This window comes from Bombina bombina, chromosome 1, assembly GCF_027579735.1.
Source record: "Bombina bombina isolate aBomBom1 chromosome 1, aBomBom1.pri, whole genome shotgun sequence".
NCBI classification, from domain to species: Eukaryota; Metazoa; Chordata; class Amphibia; order Anura; family Bombinatoridae; genus Bombina; species Bombina bombina.
This window is the reverse complement of record NC_069499.1, coordinates 304,813,002-304,832,904: the sequence shown is the minus strand read 5'-3', so window position 1 is coordinate 304,832,904 and position 19,903 is coordinate 304,813,002. Positions and strand designations below refer to the sequence as shown.

Here is a 19,903-nt window from a genome sequence, read left to right as displayed (position 1 = left end):
ACATGAAAGAAATTAGCTTTGTTCTTTGTTTTAAAGGACTTGTCCTGAGGGAGAGCATGGCCTTTTCCCCCGGTGATTTCTGAAATCTCTTTCAATTCAGGCCCGAAGAGGGTCTTTCCTTTGAAAGGGATGTTAAAAAGCTTGGATTTAGACGACACATCGGCCGACCAGGACTTTTAGCCATAGCGCCCTGCGCGCCAAAATCTGAATTTTTTGCCGCTAACTTAGCTATTTGGAAAGCGGCGTCAGTGATAAAAGAATTAGCTAGTTTAGAGCCTTAATTCTATCCATAATTTCCTCATATGAGGTCTCCGTCTGGAGCGAGTCTTCCAGCGCCTCAAACCAGAAAGCGGCTGCAGTAGTTACAGGAATAATGCAGGCAATAGGCTGGAGAAGAAAACCTTGTTGAACAAAAATTTTCTTAAGTAAACCCTCTAACTTCTTATCCATAGGGTCTTTAAAAGCACAACTGTCTTCAATTGGTATGATTGTGCATTTAGCAAGTGAAGAAAAAGCCCCCTCCACCTTAGGGACCGTCTGCCACGAGTCCCGCACAGGGTCAGATATGGGGAACATTTTCTTAAAAACAGGAGGGGGAACAAAGGGAACACCTGGTCTATCCCACTCCATAGTAACGATATCCGCAATCCTCTTAGGGACCGGAAACGCATCCGTGTAAACAGGGACCTCTAGGTACTTGTCCATTTTACACAATTTCTCTGGGATCACCAAAGGGTCGCAGTCATCCAGAGTAGCTAATACCTCCCTAAGCAAAACGCGGAGGTGTTCTAGTTTAAATTTAAAAGCCAATGTATCTGAATCTGTCTGAGAAGGAACCCTTCCTGTATCAGAGACTTCTCCCTCAGACATCAAATCCCTCGCTCCCACTTCAGAGCGTTGTGAGGGTATATCGGATACGGCTACCAAAGTGTCAGAATGCTCATAATCTGTTCTTAAAACGGAGCTATCACGCTTTGCAGGTAACACGGGCAGTTTAGATATGAAGGCTGTAAGAGTATTATCCATGACTGCCGCTAAGTCTTGTAATGTAAAAGGGTTAGACGCACTAGAGGTACTAGGCGTCGCTTGCGCGGGCGTAACTGGTTGTGACACTGGGGAGAGGCAGACGGGCTACCCTCATTACCTTCAGTCTGAGAATCATCTTGGGCCACATTCTTAAGTGCAACAATATGATCTTTAAAGTGTATAGACATATCAGTACAAGTGGGACACATTCTGAGAGGGGGTTCCACCATGGCTTCTAAACACATTGAACAAGGATTTTCCTTAGTGTCAGACATGTTTAACAGACTAGTAGTATACACAAGCACGCTTGGAAATCACTTTAATCAATTAAAAAACACAATTTGAAAAAAACGTTACTGTGCCTTTAAGAAAAATTCAGCAATCCTTTTGAAATTTTCACAGTATGTACCTAAAGCCTTAATAAGATTGCACCACAAGTTGCAAAACAATTAACCCCTTAATGCCCAAACCGGAGCAGCCTAAAGCCAACACCCGGTTAAAATGACTACAGCACCTTGCCACAGCCTTGCTACCTGCCCTTAGGGATCAGATTTGGGGGAATATAGCTTCCTAAGGCCCTCAAACAGCAGCAGGACCCTCCATGTGAAGCAGCATGAACTTCTCTGCAATTCCAACTGCGCATCTGAGGCGTGAAATTAGGCTCCTCCCACTCTATTCCGGAGCTGTGAGGCCTAAGAAATCACTCCTAAGTGAATAAAAAATAGCCATGTGGGTAATAACCCCAGAAAGAACCCAAAAGGACTTTCAAAGTGTCTTGCAAACAATATTTTCCTTAGCTAAACAATCGATTGCCCTGAATAAGTGTCAACCAGCATAATTAGCCCTGTTATGTAAGCATTCAATTCCTTACTAAGTCTGTGAACATAGCTTACCCTCACCTCATGGGGATATTGTAAGTCTCTTCTAGCATTATCTCACTCTTGTCTAGAAATAAATGACTGAACATACCTTATTGCAGATCACCCTGCAAACTGTTCCCCCCAACTGAAGTTTTCTGGTACTCCTCAGTCCTGTGTGGGAACAGCAGTGGATTTTAGTTACAACATGCTAAAATCATTTTCCTCTCAGCAGAAATCTTCATCACTTTTCTGCTAGAGAGTAAATAGTACAAACCGGTACCATTTAAAATAAACTTTTTATTGAAGATAATAAAAACTACAATTCTAACACCACATTCACTTTACCCTCCCGAGAGAGACCCTAGTGCTTAGAGCAGGCAAAGAGAATGACTGGGGGGTGGAGCTAGAGGGGGAGCTATATGGACAGCTCTGCTGTGTGCTCTCTTTGCCACTTCCTGTAGGGAAGGAGAATATTCCACAAGTAAAGGATGAATCCGTGGACTGGATACACCTTTCAAGAGAAATGTGAGTACCCTTGTAATCAGAGTGCCATTTTCTGTACCTTACAGTTTTCAGTATTTTGTTCTCTTCTCTTTTGGAGGTTTACCACAAGAACCTGACCTCTTTCAACAAGTTCCACTGCTCATCTATGGACTATATCCTTATTGATTGTTTGCACTAACACAATTAGGTTTACATTTCTAATGTTAGCTTATTTAATATTATAAAGTAATATTATTCAGCGGATACTTACAGCTGTAATTCTTTGCTCCCAGTCATGCTTATCATCTGACAAAATTTCTCTGATTTTGTTAATGTTTTCCTCCAGATCCCTGCTTGAATAGATCTAAAAGTAAAGAAAGATAAAAGTGAACACATACAGATTTCCCATAAACAGCACATTTAGCCAGAGAACAAAGTGGCGAAGACGGGGCTTGACAAAAAACATAATTTATGCTTACCTGATAAATTCCTTTCTTCTGTAGTGTGATCAGTCCACGGGTCATCATTACTTCTGGGATATTAACTCCTCCCCAACAGGAAGTGCAAGAGGATTCACCCAGCAGAGCTGCATATAGCTCCTCCCCCCTACGTCACTCCCAGTCATTCGACCAAGGACCAACGAGAAAGGAAAAGCCAAGGGTGAAGTGGTGACTGGAGTATAAATTAAAAAATATTACCTGCCTTAAAACAGGGCGGGCCGTGGACTGATCACACTACAGAAGAAAGGAATTTATCAGGTAAGCATAAATTATGTTTTCTTCTGTTAAGTGTGATCAGTCCACGGGTCATCATTACTTCTGGGATACCTATACCAAAGCAAAAGTACACGGATGACGGGAGGGATAGGCAGGCTCTTTATACAGAAGGAACCACTGCCTGAAGAACCTTTCTCCCAAAAATAGCCTCCGATGAAGCAAAAGTGTCAAATTTGTAAAATTTGGAAAAAGTATGAAGCGAAGACCAAGTTGCAGCCTTGCAAATCTGTTCAACAGAGGCCTCATTCTTAAAGGCCCAAGTAGAAGCCACAGCTCTAGTGGAATGAGCTGTAATCCTTTCAGGAGGCTGCTGTCCAGCAGTCTCATAAGCTAAACGAATTATGCTACGAAGCCAAAAAGAAAGAGAGGTAGCAGAAGCTTTTTGACCTCTCCTCTGCCCAGAGTAAACGACAAACAGAGAAGACGTTTGTCGAAATTCCTTAGTTGCCTGTAAGTAAAATTTTAGAGCACGGACTACATCCAGGTTGTGCAGTAGACGTTCCTTCTTCGAAGAAGGATTTGGGCATAAAGAAGGAACAACAATCTCTTGATTGATATTCCTGTTAGTAACTACCTTAGGTAAGAACCCAGGTTTAGTACGCAGAACTACCTTATCCGAATGAAAAATCAAATAAGGAGAATCACAATGTAAGGCTGATAACTCAGAGACTCTTCGAGCCGAGGAAATAGCCATTAAAAATAGAACTTTCCAAGATAACAACTTTATATCAATGGAATGAAGGGGTTCAAATGGAACGCCCTGTAAAACATTAAGAACAAGGTTTAAACTCCATGGTGGAGCAACCGTTTTAAACACAGGCTTAATCCTGGCCAAAGCCTGACAAAAAGCCTGGACGTCAGGAATTTCTGACAGACGTTTGTGTAACAGAATGGACAGAGCTGAGATCTGTCCCTTTAATGAACTAGCGGATAAACCCTTTTCTAAACCTTCTTGTAGAAAAGACAATATCCTAGGAATCCTAACCTTACTCCAAGAGTAACCTTTGGATTCACACCAATATAGGTATTTACGCCATATCTTATGGTAAATCTTTCTGGTAACAGGTTTCCTAGCCTGTATTAAGGTATCAATAACTGACTCAGAAAACCCACGTCTTGATAAAATCAAGCGTTCAATTTCCAAGCAGTCAGCTTCAGAGAAGTTAGACTTTGATGTTTGAAGGGACCCTGAATCAGAAGGTCCTGTTTCAGAGGTAGAGACCAAGTTGGACAGGATGACATGTCCACCAGATCTGCATACCAAGTCCTGCGTGGCCACGCAGGTGCTATTAGAATCACTGATGCTCTCTCTTGTTTGATTCTGGCAATCAATCGAGGAAGCATCGGGAAGGGTGGAAACACGTAAGCCATCCTGAAGTCCCAAGGTGCTGTCAGGGCATCTATCAGGACTGCTTCTGGATCCCTGGATCTGGACCCGTAACGAGGAAGCTTGGCGTTCTGTCGAGACGCCATGAGATCTATCTCCGGTTTGCCCCAACGTCGAAGTATTTGGGCAAAGACCTCCGGATGAAGTTCCCACTCCCCTGGATGAAAAGTCTGACGACTTAAGAAATCCGCCTCCCAGTTCTCCACTCCCGGGATGTGGATTGCTGACAGGTGGCAAGAGTGAGACTCTGCCCAGCGAATTATCTTTGATACTTCCATCATAGCTAGGGAGCTTCGTGTCCCTCCCTGATGGTTGATGTAAGCTACAGTCGTGATGTTGTCCGACTGAAACCTGATGAAACCCCGCGTTGTCAACTGGGGCCAAGCCAGGAGGGCATTGAGAACTGCTCTCAATTCCAGAATGTTTATTGGCAGGAGACTCTCCTCCTGACTCCATTGTCCCTGAGCTTTCAGAGAATTCCAGACGGCACCCCAACCTAGAAGGCTGGCGTCTGTTGTTACAATTGTCCAGTCTGGTCTGCTGAATGGCATCCCCCTGGACAGATGTGGCCGAGAAAGCCACCAGAGAAGAGAATTTCTGGTCTCTTGATCCAGATTCAGAGAAGGGGATAAGTCTGAGTAATCCCCATTCCACTGACTTAGCATGCACAGTTGCAGTGGTCTGAGGTGTAGGCGAGCAAAGGGTACTATGTCCATTGCCGCTACCATTAAGCCAATTACCTCCATGCATTGAGCCACTGACGGGTGTTGAATGGAATGAAGGGTGCGGCAAGCACTTTGAAGTCTTGTTAACCTGTCCTCTGTCAGGTAAATCTTCATTTTTACAGAATCTATAAGAGTCCCCAGGAAGGGAACTCTTGTGAGTGGAACGAGTGAACTTTTCTTTTCGTTCACCTTCCATCCATGTGACCTTAGAAATGCCAGTACTAACTCTGTATGAGATTTGGCAGTTTGAAAGCTTGAAGCTTGTATCAGTATGTCGTCTAGGTACGGAGCTACTGAAATTCCTCGCGGTCTTAGTACCGCCAGAAGAGTGCCCAGAACCTTTGTGAAGATTCTTGGAGCCGTAGCCAATCCGAATGGAAGAGCTACAAATTGGTAATGCCTGTCTAGAAAGGCAAACCTTAGATACCGGTAATGATTTCTGTGAATCGGTATGTGAAGGTAAGCATCCTTTAAATCCACTGTGGTCATGTACTGACCCTCTTGGATCATGGGCAAAATTGTTCGAATAGTTTCCATCTTGAACGATGGAACTCTTAGAAATTTGTTTAGGATCTTTAAGTCCAGGATTGGTCTGAAAGTTCCCTCTTTTTTGGGAACCACAAACAGATTTGAGTAAAACCCCTGTCCCTGTTCCGATCGTGGAACTGGGTGGATTACTCCCATTAACAAGAGCTCTTGTACGCAGCGTAGAAACGCCTCTTTCTTTGTCTGGATTGTTGACAACCTTGACAGATGAAATCTCTCTCTTGGAGGAGAGGATTTGAAGTCCAGAAGGTATCCCTGAGATATTATTTCTAGCGCCCAGGGATCCTGGACATCTCTTGCCCAAGCCTGGGCGAAGAGAGAAAGCCTGCCCCCCACTAGATCCGATCCCGGATCGGGGGCCCTCAATTCATGACGTTTTAGGGGCAGCAGTAGGTTTCCTGGTCTGCTTGCCCTTGTTCCAGGACTGGTTAGGTTTCCAGCCTTGTCTGTAGCGAGCAACAGCTCCTTCCTGTTTTGGTGCAGAGGAAGTTGATGCTGCTCCTGCTTTGAAATTACGAAAGGAACGAAAATTAGACTGTCTAGTCTTAGTTTTGGCTTTGTCCTGAGGCAGGGCATGGCCTTTACCTCCTGTAATGTCAGCGATAATCTCTTTCAACCCGGGCCCGAATAAGGTCTGCCCTTTGAAAGGTATATTAAGCAATTTAGACTTAGAAGTAACATCAGCTGACCAGGATTTTAGCCACAGCGCCCTGCGTGCCTGAATGGCGAATCCTGAATTCTTCGCCGTAAGTTTAGTTAGATGTACTACGGCCTCCGAAATGAATGAATTAGCTAGTTTAAGGACTCTAAGCCTGTCCGTAATGTCGTCCAGAGTAGCTGAACTAATGTTCTCTTCCAGAGACTCAATCCAGAACGCCGCTGCAGCCGTGATCGGCGCAATGCATGCAAGGGGTTGCAATATAAAACCTTGTTGAACAAACATTTTCTTAAGGTAACCCTCTAATTTTTTATCTATTGGATCTGAAAAGGCACAGCTATCCTCCACCGGGATAGTGGTACGCTTAGCTAAAGTAGAAACTGCTCCCTCTACCTTAGGGACCGTTTGCCATAAGTCCCGTGTGGTGGCGTCTATTGGAAACATTTTTCTAAATATCGGAGGGGGTGAGAACGGCACACCGGGTCTATCCCACTCCTTAGAAACAATTTCAGTAATTCTCTTAGGTATAGGAAAAACCTCAGTACTCGTCGGTACCGCAAAATATTTATCCAACCTACACATTTTCTCTGGTATTGCAACTGTGTTACAATCATTCAGAGCCGCTAACACCTCCCCTAGTAATACACGGAGGTTTTCCAGTTTAAATTTAAAATTTGAAATATCTGAATCCAGTCTGTTTGGATCAGAACCGTCACCCACAGAATGAAGTTCTCCGTCCTCATGTTCTGCAACCTGTGACGCAGTATCTGACATGGCCCTAATATTATCAGCGCACTCTGTTCTCACCCCAGAGTGATCACGCTTACCCCTTAGTTCTGGTAATTTAGCCAAAACTTCAGTCATAACAGAAGCCATATCCTGTAATGTGATTTGTAATGGCCGGCCAGATGTACTCGGCGCTACAATATCACGCACCTCCCGAGCGGGAGATGCAGGTACTGGCACGTGAGGCGAGTTAGTCGGCATAACTCTCCCCTCGTTGTTTGGTGAAATTTGTTCAATTTGTACAGATTGACTTTTATTTAAAGTAGCATCAATACAGTTAGTACATAAATTTCTATTGGGCTCCACTTTGGCATTGCAACAAATGACACAGGTATCATCCTCTGAATCAGACATGTTTAACACACTAGCAAATAAACTTGCAACTTGGAATACAATTCAATTAAAAACGTACTGTGCCTTTAAGAAGCACAGAAAATCTATGACAGTTGAAAATTAATAAATTGAAACAGTTATAGCCTCAATCCTTGTAAACAACACAACTTTAGCAAAGGTTTATCCCAATAGCAAAGATAACAAATTCTGAAAGCAGGAAACAATTACAGAATAAACATTTTTTTATCACAGTCAACTATAATTCTCACAGCTCTGCTGAGAGAAATTACCTCCCTCAAAATAAGTTTGAAGACCCCTGAGTTCTGTAGAGATGAACCGGATCATGCAGGAAATACAATGAGCTGCTGACTGAAAAAACTGATGCATAGAAAAAGGCGCCAAAACCGCCCCTCCCCCTCACACACAGCAGTGAGGGAGAACAGAAACTGACAGAAAAAAACAGATTTAAGCAACTGCCAAGTGGAAAAATGGTGCCCAAACATTTATTCACTCAGTACCTCAGCAAATGAAAACGATTTTACATTCCAGCAAAAACGTTAAACATAATTTCTAGTTATTAAACAGCTTTATGTACTTCTTACAGTGTAATTCTCTGAAGTGTAAAGTATACATACATGACATTATATCGGTATGGCAGGATTTTCTCATCAATTCCATTGTCAGAAAATAAAAGCTGCTACATACCTCTATGCAGATTCATCTGCCCGCTGTCCCCTGATCTGAAGATTACCTCTCCTCAGATGGCCGAGAAACAGCAATATGATCTTAACTACTCCGGCTAAAATCATAGCAAAAACTCTGGTAGATTCTTCTTCAAACTCTGCCAGAGAGGTAATAACACACTCCGGTGCTATTTTAAAATAACAAACTTTTGATTGAAGATATAAAACTAAGTATAATCACCATAGCCCTCTCACACCTCCTATCTAGTTGTTGGGTGCAAGAGAATGACTGGGAGTGACGTAGGGGGGAGGAGCTATATGCAGCTCTGCTGGGTGAATCCTCTTGCACTTCCTGTTGGGGAGGAGTTAATATCCCAGAAGTAATGATGACCCGTGGACTGATCACACTTAACAGAAGAAATCAGCATTAAGGCTGCTACAGCTCCTAGAATTTGACATCTTACTCCTATGTTTTAGATGATTGAACATATCACAATATAAACACCCTTGCTAGGCTGCTCAGTGTTCTTGCTAGCTCCTAAATCTTTAATAACATTGTTAATATTTAGTAAGGCATAATTTCACAAAGATATATGCTTAGATTATTTTTCCATTACACCGTCTATCCAGTAGGACAGAAACAGTTGCTCTATGCAGGAGTGTTATCTCTGAGTTAGGAGCACTTACTCTCATTAGCTCTGTATTAGTGTCATTACAACCCGTTACTTATGTGTTGCATAAATATCAAGAAAGTAAAATTACAAGCATATTGGATTTCTGTATTAGAATATACATTTTTTTAACAGAAAAATTGACGTAATAATTCCTGTAGATAGGGATTAGCTGTTTTGTCCCTGTTTGATTGAATCACTGTTTGCTTTATTAAGTATATGTTTACAGAGTATTAACCTTTTGATACCATGTATACAGTGCTCTTGCAAGCTGTATCATGTCACACAGTTGTTTACTAATAAAAAAACTATTGCATTTAAGATATATGAAGCAGCAATGGTGAGCGTATTCCTTTGCATTATGCTTTTGTGATCACAAGCACGAGTAACACCAATTTACCTGTAGCTAGTGTCAGATTTACTATTCGCTGAAACAAGCACACTGTAATCTTTCTACCTGTCCCTTCTAAAGCTCTATGATTTGCACACAACCTACCCCTAGCAACTATATTCTTTGCTTGTTACCTTCCTCTTCGGAGACTCTACTCTGCACCCTGTGGTATGCCCCTCCCAGAATTCGTATTTAGATCAATGGGTCCCACTTGGAGACCAGGACATGCTGATGAGTCATTAAGGTTGGCAAAGGTTCATTAACAGCACGATGTATAGCAGAAAACTGAGGCTGATGAGGGGCAAGTAACAAGCAGATTCATCTCCATGGTAACAGAGCCAGATGATGGAATCTGTTTACTGCACATGTGCACTTACTTGGATAGTTGGGACATCTTCAAAAGCTCTGATAAAATCTTCTTCATCCACTGCTCCTGCACCTTCTTTGGTAGATCCTGCATTTAAAATGGGATAATCAATCATAAATGTTAAAGGGACACAAAGCACAGATGATTATTTAACTGTTGAATTAACAATTATGAACAGAGAATTGTAGCTAGCATTTGAAAGTGTATATGTTTATTGCGGCTGAAATAATGTAAGATAAACAGTCACCCTTTTAATTATAAAATTTCAAGACATTTGCAGATACATGAATGAATGTAAAATAAGCCATAACAAGACGTTGTCAGGCAAACCGCCATCCTAAGTTTTATGTCCCTTTAAGAAAGCACTTGTAGAAAAAAGCCTGAGCCCTTCTAGGACTAGAATTATTTTCAATAAATATGCACATGAAATGCATTGTACTATAAAAGTTGAAGAAGTAGTTTTTGTATGTGGCATTTCATACATCCCTGAAGAGAACAGATTTGTTTTCATTCAGTATTACGTTCTTTTGACATAACAGCATAAACCGTTGACATTATCCAATATATACTATGGCATACTATTCACTATCTTCTTATCAGGACAATAAGAATGTAGAATGTAATCATTGAAATTATGGAGCTCTGCTTAAGAATACTTTGTCTTTATGAAGTACAAAATATGGTTTGTCCCCACTGAGAGCGCTTGTTCCATTTCTTCAGGAAGTGCTGCAGGAACTAGCACATTCGCCATCATGTTTACTTTACTTTGCAAAATGTCCTCCAAAAATGTGTCCAATAGAACTAGTACAAACATCCTTATCAGCAGGTTAATTAAAGCAGGGTTCTTAAAACTTTTTTCCCCAAGACCCAATGTAATACCACATACCTTTGTGATCCTATTTTTATGCTTGGCCTGAAGTAATATACAAGATAGCTGGAATTTTTGGCAAAGTGACTAAAATGTGGGTGTTCTTTATTCCTGATTGTAGTTAAACTTTAAAGTGTAAAAAGATATCACACACACACACTCTCATCCCCAACACACACACACTCTCATCCAACACACACACACTCTCATCCAACACACACACACTCTCATCCAACACACACACACTCTCATCCAACACACACACACTCTCATCCAACACACACACACTCTCATCCAACACACACACACTCTCATCCAACACACACACACTCTCATCCAACACACACACACTCTCATCCAACACACACACACTCTCATCCAACACACACACACTCTCATCCAACACACACACACTCTCATCCAACACACACACACTCTCATCCAACACACACACACTCTCATCCAACACACACACACTCTCATCCAACACACACACACTCTCATCCAACACACACACACTCTCATCCAACACACACACACTCTCATCCAACACACACACACTCTCATCCAACACACACACACTCTCATCCAACACACACACACTCTCATCCAACACACACACACTCTCATCCAACACACACACACTCTCATCCAACACACACACACTCTCATCCAACACACACACACTCTCATCCAACACACACACACTCTCATCCAACACACACACACTCTCATCCAACACACACACACTCTCATCCAACACACACACACTCTCATCCAACACACACACACTCTCATCCAACACACACACACTCTCATCCAACACACACACACTCTCATCCAACACACACACACTCTCATCCAACACACACACACTCTCATCCAACACACACACACTCTCATCCAACACACACACACTCTCATCCAACACACACACACTCTCATCCAACACACACACACTCTCATCCAACACACACACACTCTCATCCAACACACACACACTCTCATCCAACACACACACACTCTCATCCAACACACACACACTCTCATCCAACACACACACACTCTCATCCAACACACACACACTCTCATCCAACACACACACACTCTCATCCAACACACACACACTCTCATCCAACACACACACACTCTCATCCAACACACACACACTCTCATCCAACACACACACACTCTCATCCAACACACACACACTCTCATCCAACACACACACACTCTCATCCAACACACACACACTCTCATCCAACACACACACACTCTCATCCAACACACACACACTCTCATCCAACACACACACACTCTCATCCAACACACACACACTCTCATCCAACACACACACACTCTCATCCAACACACACACACTCTCATCCAACACACACACACTCTCATCCAACACACACACACTCTCATCCAACACACACACACTCTCATCCAACACACACACACTCTCATCCAACACACACACACTCTCATCCAACACACACACACTCTCATCCAACACACACACACTCTCATCCAACACACACACACTCTCATCCAACACACACACACTCTCAACCAACACACACACACTCTCATCCAACACACACACACTCTCATCCAACACACACACACTCTCATCCAACACACACACACTCTCATCCAACACACACACACTCTCATACAACACACACACACTCTCATCCAACACACACACACTCTCATCCAACACACACACACTCTCATCCAACACACACACACTCTCATCCAACACACACACACTCTCATCCAACACACACACACTCTCATCCAACACACACACACTCTCATCCAACACACACACACTCTCATCCAACACACACACACTCTCATCCAACACACACACACTCTCATCCAACACACACACACTCTCATCCAACACACACACACTCTCATCCAACACACACACACTCTCATCCAACACACACACACTCTCATCCAACACACACACACTCTCATCCAACACACACACACTCTCAACCAACACACACACACTCTCATCCAACACACACACACTCTCATCCAACACACACACACTCTCATCCAACACACACACACTCTCATCCAACACACACACACTCTCATCCAACACACACACACTCTCATCCAACACACACACACTCTCATCCAACACACACACACTCTCATCCAACACACACACACTCTCATCCAACACACACACACTCTCATCCAACACACACACACTCTCATCCAACACACACACACTCTCATCCAACACACACACACTCTCATCCAACACACACACACTCTCATCCAACACACACACACTCTCATCCAACACACACACACTCTCATCCAACACACACACACTCTCATCCAACACACACACACTCTCATCCAACACACACACACTCTCATCCAACACACACACACTCTCATCCAACACACACACACTCTCATCCAACACACACACACTCTCATCCAACACACACACACTCTCATCCAACACACACACACTCTCATCCAACACACACACACACTCTCATACAACACACACACACCCACACACACTCTCATACCACACACACACACTCTCGTACCACACACACACACTCTCGTACCACACACACACACTCTCGTACCACACACACACACTCTCGTACCACACACACACACTCTCGTACCACACACACACACTCTCGTACCACACACACACACTCTCGTACCACACACACACACTCTCGTACCACACACACACACTCTCGTACCACACACACACACTCTCATACCACACACACACACTCTCATACCACACACACACACTCTCATACCACACACACACACTCTCATACCACACACACACACTCTCATACCACACACACACACACTCATACCACACACACACACACTCTCATACCACACACACACACACTCTCATACCACACACACACACACTCTCATACCACACACACACACACTCTCATACCACACACACACACACTCTCATACCACACACACACACACTCTCATACCACACACACACACACTCTCATACCACACACACACACACACTCTCATACCACACACACACACACACTCTCATACCACACACACACACACACTCTCATACCACACACACACACACACTCTCATACCACACACACACACACACTCTCATACCACACACACACACACACACTCTCATACCACACACACACACACACACTCTCATACCACACACACTCTCATACCACACACACTCTCATACCACACACACTCTCATACCACACACACACACTCTCATACCACACACACACACTCTCATACCACACACACACACTCTCATACCACACACACACACTCTCATACCACACACACACTCTCACACAACACACACACACTCTCACACAACACACACACACTCTCACACAACACACACACACTCACACAACACACACACACTCTCACACAACACACTCTCACACAACACACTCTCACACAACACACTCTCACACACACACACTCTCACACACACACACTCTCACACACACACACTCTCACACACACACACTCTCACACACACACACTCTCACACCACACACACTCTCACACCACACACACACACTCTCACACCACACACACACACTCTCACACCACACACACACACTCTCACACCACACACACACACTCTCACACCACACACACACACTCTCACACCACACACACACACTCTCACACCACACACACACACTCTCACACCACACACACACACTCTCACACCACACACACACACTCTCACACCACACACACACACTCTCACACCACACACACACACTCTCACACCACACACACACACTCTCACACCACACACACACACTCTCACACCACACACACACACTCTCACACCACACACACACACTCTCACACCACACACACACACTCTCACACCACACACACACACTCTCACACCACACACACACACTCTCACACCACACACACACACTCTCATACCACACACACACACTCTCATACCACACACACACACTCTCATACAACACACACACACTCTCATACAACACACACACACTCTCATACAACACACACACACTCTCATACAACACACACACACTCTCATACAACACACACACTCTCATACAACACTCACACACTCTCATACAACACTCACACACTCTCATACAACACTCACACACTCTCATACAACACTCACACACTCTCATACAACACTCACACACTCTCATACAACACACTCATACAACACACACATCAAAACACACACATCAAAACACACACATCCTCATACAACACACACACTCTCATACAACACACACACTCTCATACAACACACACACTCTCATACAACACACACACTCTCATACAACACACACACTCTCATACAACACACACACTCTCATCCAACACACACACTCTCATCCAACACACACACTCTCATCCAACACACACACTCTCATCCAACACACACACTCTCATCCAACACACACACTCTCATCCAACACACACACTCTCATCCAACACACACACACTCATCCAACACACACACTCTCATCCAACACACACACTCTCATCCAACACACACACTCTCATCCAACACACACACTCTCATCCAACACACACACTCTCATCCAACACACACACTCTCATCCAACACACACACTCTCATCCAACACACACACTCTCATCCAACACACACACTCTCATCCAACACACACACTCTCATCCAACACACACACTCTCATCCAACACACACACTCTCATACAACACACACACTCTCATCCAACACACACACTCTCATCCAACACACACACTCTCATCCAACACACACACTCTCATCCAACACACACACTCTCATCCAACACACACACTCTCATCCAACACACACACTCTCATCCAACACACACACTCTCATCCAACACACACACTCTCATCCAACACACACACTCTCATCCAACACACACACTCTCATCCAACACACACACTCTCATCCAACACACACACTCTCATCCAACACACACACTCTCATCCAACACACACACTCTCATCCAACACACACACTCTCATCCAACACACACACTCTCATCCAACACACACACTCTCATCCAACACACACACTCTCATCCAACACACACACTCTCATCCAACACACACACTCTCATCCAACACACACACTCTCATCCAACACACACACTCTCATCCAACACACACACTCTCATCCAACACACACTCTCTCATACAACACACACACACTCTCTCATACAACACACACACACACACACTCTCTCATACAACACACACACACACACACTCTCTCATACAACACACACACACACACACACACACTCTCATACAACACACACACACACACACACACTCTCTCATACAACACACACACACACTCTCTCATACAACACACACACACACTCTCTCATACAACACACTCATACAACACACACACACACCACACACTCTCATACAACACACACACAAACACAATTTGTGACCCAGTAAAGCTGCACATAATAGGTTAGAGGTATTGGCTGAGAAATGGTTAACATCCGTATTAGAAAAGGAATTATGATTTGACATGGAAAGCTGCAAGATAATACAAAGTACATAGTATGAGGAATGTAGGAGAGACTGCAGGCAAAGGTCTGCCCAAGAACCAACCTGTCTTGGCGCTGAGAGTGGATGTACCAGGTCTTCGTGGGGGCGCCATGCTCACTACTTTGCGGGAAGCAGGAGGAGCCTTTGAAGACGTGGAAGAGCTGGCAGATGAAGGTCTGTTACCATCAACTGAATCTTCATCATCAAAGTTTTTATCTAAAGAGGGCAAGAAACAAAGCTATATTAGATGTAATTCAACATGTGAGTTGCTAGCATGGAGTTTTATGCAGAGACATTTTGTTTAAGATAAACAATGCTAAATGTTAAATGGAGTGCATGGCCTTTAATAACACCCATCTGCTACTGACAACAGAAGGCAATAATACTGGGATAAAGCTATATATGGTAAAAACAAAAAAACTTAATAATAAAACACTAGGAAGTGTATAGTAACACCATTAGGGTATCTTACTTTCAATTCTATATCCTGAAGACAAACAAGAAAATGATGTATTCATTTAATGTTTTAGTTTTTGTTACTAAACAAACATATTGAAATAATGAAAGATGCAGCCCCACACACAGGTTCTTATGAAACATGAGTACTGCTTCACTACACCACCTCATGCAGAAAGACAATAGAAGCCAGGCAGATAAAGACGGTGTAAAATAGTCACCACAGAAAGCAGCTTCTGATAAACACATTACAAAGATAGGGCAATTGTATATGGATGTATACAGTAATTTTTTCATTAACCTGCAGTATTTTGTTATAGCAAAATATAGCAATCAAATTATTAAACTGACATGGCTACAATTTTACTGCCTAGAGCAGAGAAAAGGCTACATATGAACACGTAGATCTTACGAGCACAAATCCTTTGGCAAATTATCTTTCGTAGCATCTCCTCCCTAGTCAGGTCCTCATAAGAAGCTGCTTAGCAATGAATATCCCAGCACTACCCAATCAGATCTCTGAGCAGAGAGGCAAGGGACATGCTGGATAGAATGAATCCCTGCGGTTCAGCACACACCTTCCCCCGACAAGTGCTTTGATAGGTACACGTGTGAGGAATCAGGAATTGAAGTAAAACCCACTGGGCGTGCTAGGACTTTGTTACTAGCCAGCGATGGTCCCTGAGGAACATCTACAACAGCATCTAAACAGCTGTTGTCTGGCCTTGACAAATAAACGCAGTCATTTGGGATCTAACCTTTAGCGGATGGATATTTTCCACATCATCCACTGTATGAATAATAATATACTAACACACATTTAAAATTCACTTACACTCACAAACAGCTTGCATCCAATTATATTTATTTTTTTAAGCATGATTATGCAATAAATAAAAATAATGTTGGAATATTAGAAACATTTATTTGGGGTATTTAAAAACAAAAAAATTGCATACTACATTATAACCCTTGCAAACATACAACTGCTGCAAAAATCACATCAGAACAATGCTACAGACATACTTGGGAACACAAACAAAAACTTATACTGACAACATAACATAGGTTTTACTCACACAAATATACAGCAACGATAGTCCACTGATCAGCTTCATACTGGTGAACTATCTGCACAGTCACTGTTGTCAGTTTTGTGGTTCCTGAAGTCATCATGTACCAGCAAAGATCAAGAGTCACTAATACGTTGATTACTTCCCATAATGCAGATTAGACCATGCAAAGACGAGCACTTGACAAATGTACTGACAGCCGAGTGTCATGCTGCTCTGAACAGGGTAATACCATTCTAGTGATAACTCCTGTACTGCTGGTCACAGCTATACTGCAAAAACCTTTAAGCAGTTTAGGTAAAATACAGTAAAAATTCCAAGATTTATGCTCTTTAAAAAAAGCACCAATACATACATAAGGTGAGGTCAGAAATGCTAAAAACACAAATTATGCTTACCTGATAATTTGCTTTTCTTCTGATGGAAAGAGTCCACAGCTGCATTCATTACTTTTGGGAAATAAGAACCTGGCCACCAGGAGGAGGCAAAGACACCCCAGCCAAAGGCTTAAAGGGACAGTATACACTCATTTTCATGTAACTGCATGTAATAGACACTACTATAAAGAATAATATGCACAGATACTGATATAAAAATCCAGTATAAAACTGTTTAAAAACTTACTTAGAAGCTGTCAGTTTGGCTCTGTTGAAAAGGTAGCTGGAAAGCCCACTGCAAGTGACAAATAAGACACTCCCCCCCTCCCCCTTCTTTTGCATATGAAAAGACCCTTTACACAAACAGGAGCAAGCTGGAGTAGGTAGTCGAGCGTATTCACATAAAACTTTGGGGCTTGGTTAGGAGTCTGAAAATCAGAGCAATGTTATTTAAAAATAAGCAAAACTATACATTAATTTAAAAAAAAAAACTTTATGGGCTATATAAATAGATTATCTACAAAACATTTATGCAAAGAAAAAATGAGTGTATAATGTCCCTTTAAATACTCCTCCCACTACCCTCATCCCCCAGTCATTCTGCCGAGGAACAAGGAACAGTAGAATAAATATCAGGGTGAAAGGTGCCAGAAGAAAAAATAAGGACGCCCCACAGAAAATTACGGGTGGGGAGCTGTGGACTCTTTCCATCACAAGAAAAGGAAATTATCAGGTAAGCATAATTTATGTTTTTCGTCTTAAATGGAAAGAGTCCACAGCTGCATTCATTACTTTTGGGAAAACAATACCCAAGCTATAGAGGACACTGATGGCCAAGACGGGAGAGTACAATAGGCGGCCCATAATGAGGGCACCAGGCCTGAACCTCTACCCGTAAAAAAAAAAAAAACCTGCTTCATCCGAAGCCGAGAAAAAACTTAAAGGAAAAGCCCCAAGGACACTGACCCACAGCTTAGTCCAGAAGGCCAAACAAGAGACCGCAAAACAGACTCGACTGAGTCAACAGTCCACCAGGAGACACCATCGCCCAGACGGTCCCCCACCACTCACCCCACACTAATAAAGGGGACACCAACCTAAACCCCCAAGGGGACAAGGCAAAGGAGAACTGAGGAAATCGAAAGGTCCCCTAATCCATAACAGGAACACCTCAAATAGCAAGCCCAGCTCACAAAACCCAAATGGGCCCAAACAGAAAAAAGGAGGCCACGCTTATACCAAGCGAAACCCGGGGCAAGACCGGACACAGAGACAGAAAAGTCTGTCCTCCAACATCCTGCAAGCACTGAAATGCAACTGAAGGCAAAGTCCTCTCAGCATCTGAACATAGACAATTAAAGTATTCAACCACAAAAAATGTGTAACAGAGCCAGGGGAAAAACCCTGAGTTGAAAACACAGAGTCCATATCAGGACGACACCAAGGGTACTTGTGAGGAAGTAGAAGCAGCCAAGCAAGAAACAGACTGCAAAAGCAACCCCCAGACAGAGGGCACACTCTAGGCAATCTAAGCCGTCGAACCTACACACAGGTCTCTAAAAATAATAATAGGGACACAAAACCTCAATCAAGGCCTCCCGAGAAGGAGAGTATACACTCAGAGCCCAAAGGAAGAGTAAACCCTCTTCTGTATATCTAAATCCAGCAGACTAAGCTAACAGGATAGATCTCAACAAGCTCACACATCCAGAGGAGACTGCGACCTGAACGCAGCGCCTTAGACCGCTCGGCCATCCTGACCTTCAGACCCACACCCAGCTGGACCAACCCAGCCTCAG

The 19,903-nt window shown here is 43.2% G+C and overlaps 1 protein-coding gene across 1 annotated transcript in view; it reads right to left on the bottom strand.

Annotated features, from left to right (window-relative positions):
* Nucleotides 1–19,903, bottom strand: part of CLASP1 (cytoplasmic linker associated protein 1) — a 905,754-nt gene that overhangs the window by 712,923 nt on the left and 172,928 nt on the right. Inside the window, exons 9-11 of the mRNA XM_053712150.1 lie at nucleotides 16,262–16,414; nucleotides 9,703–9,779; nucleotides 2,641–2,733 (exon numbers count right to left, since the gene is read on the bottom strand). Of these exons, the coding sequence (XP_053568125.1) occupies nucleotides 2,641–2,733; nucleotides 9,703–9,779; nucleotides 16,262–16,414 (323 nt within the window). The remainder of the gene's footprint in view (nucleotides 1–2,640; nucleotides 2,734–9,702; nucleotides 9,780–16,261; nucleotides 16,415–19,903) is intronic.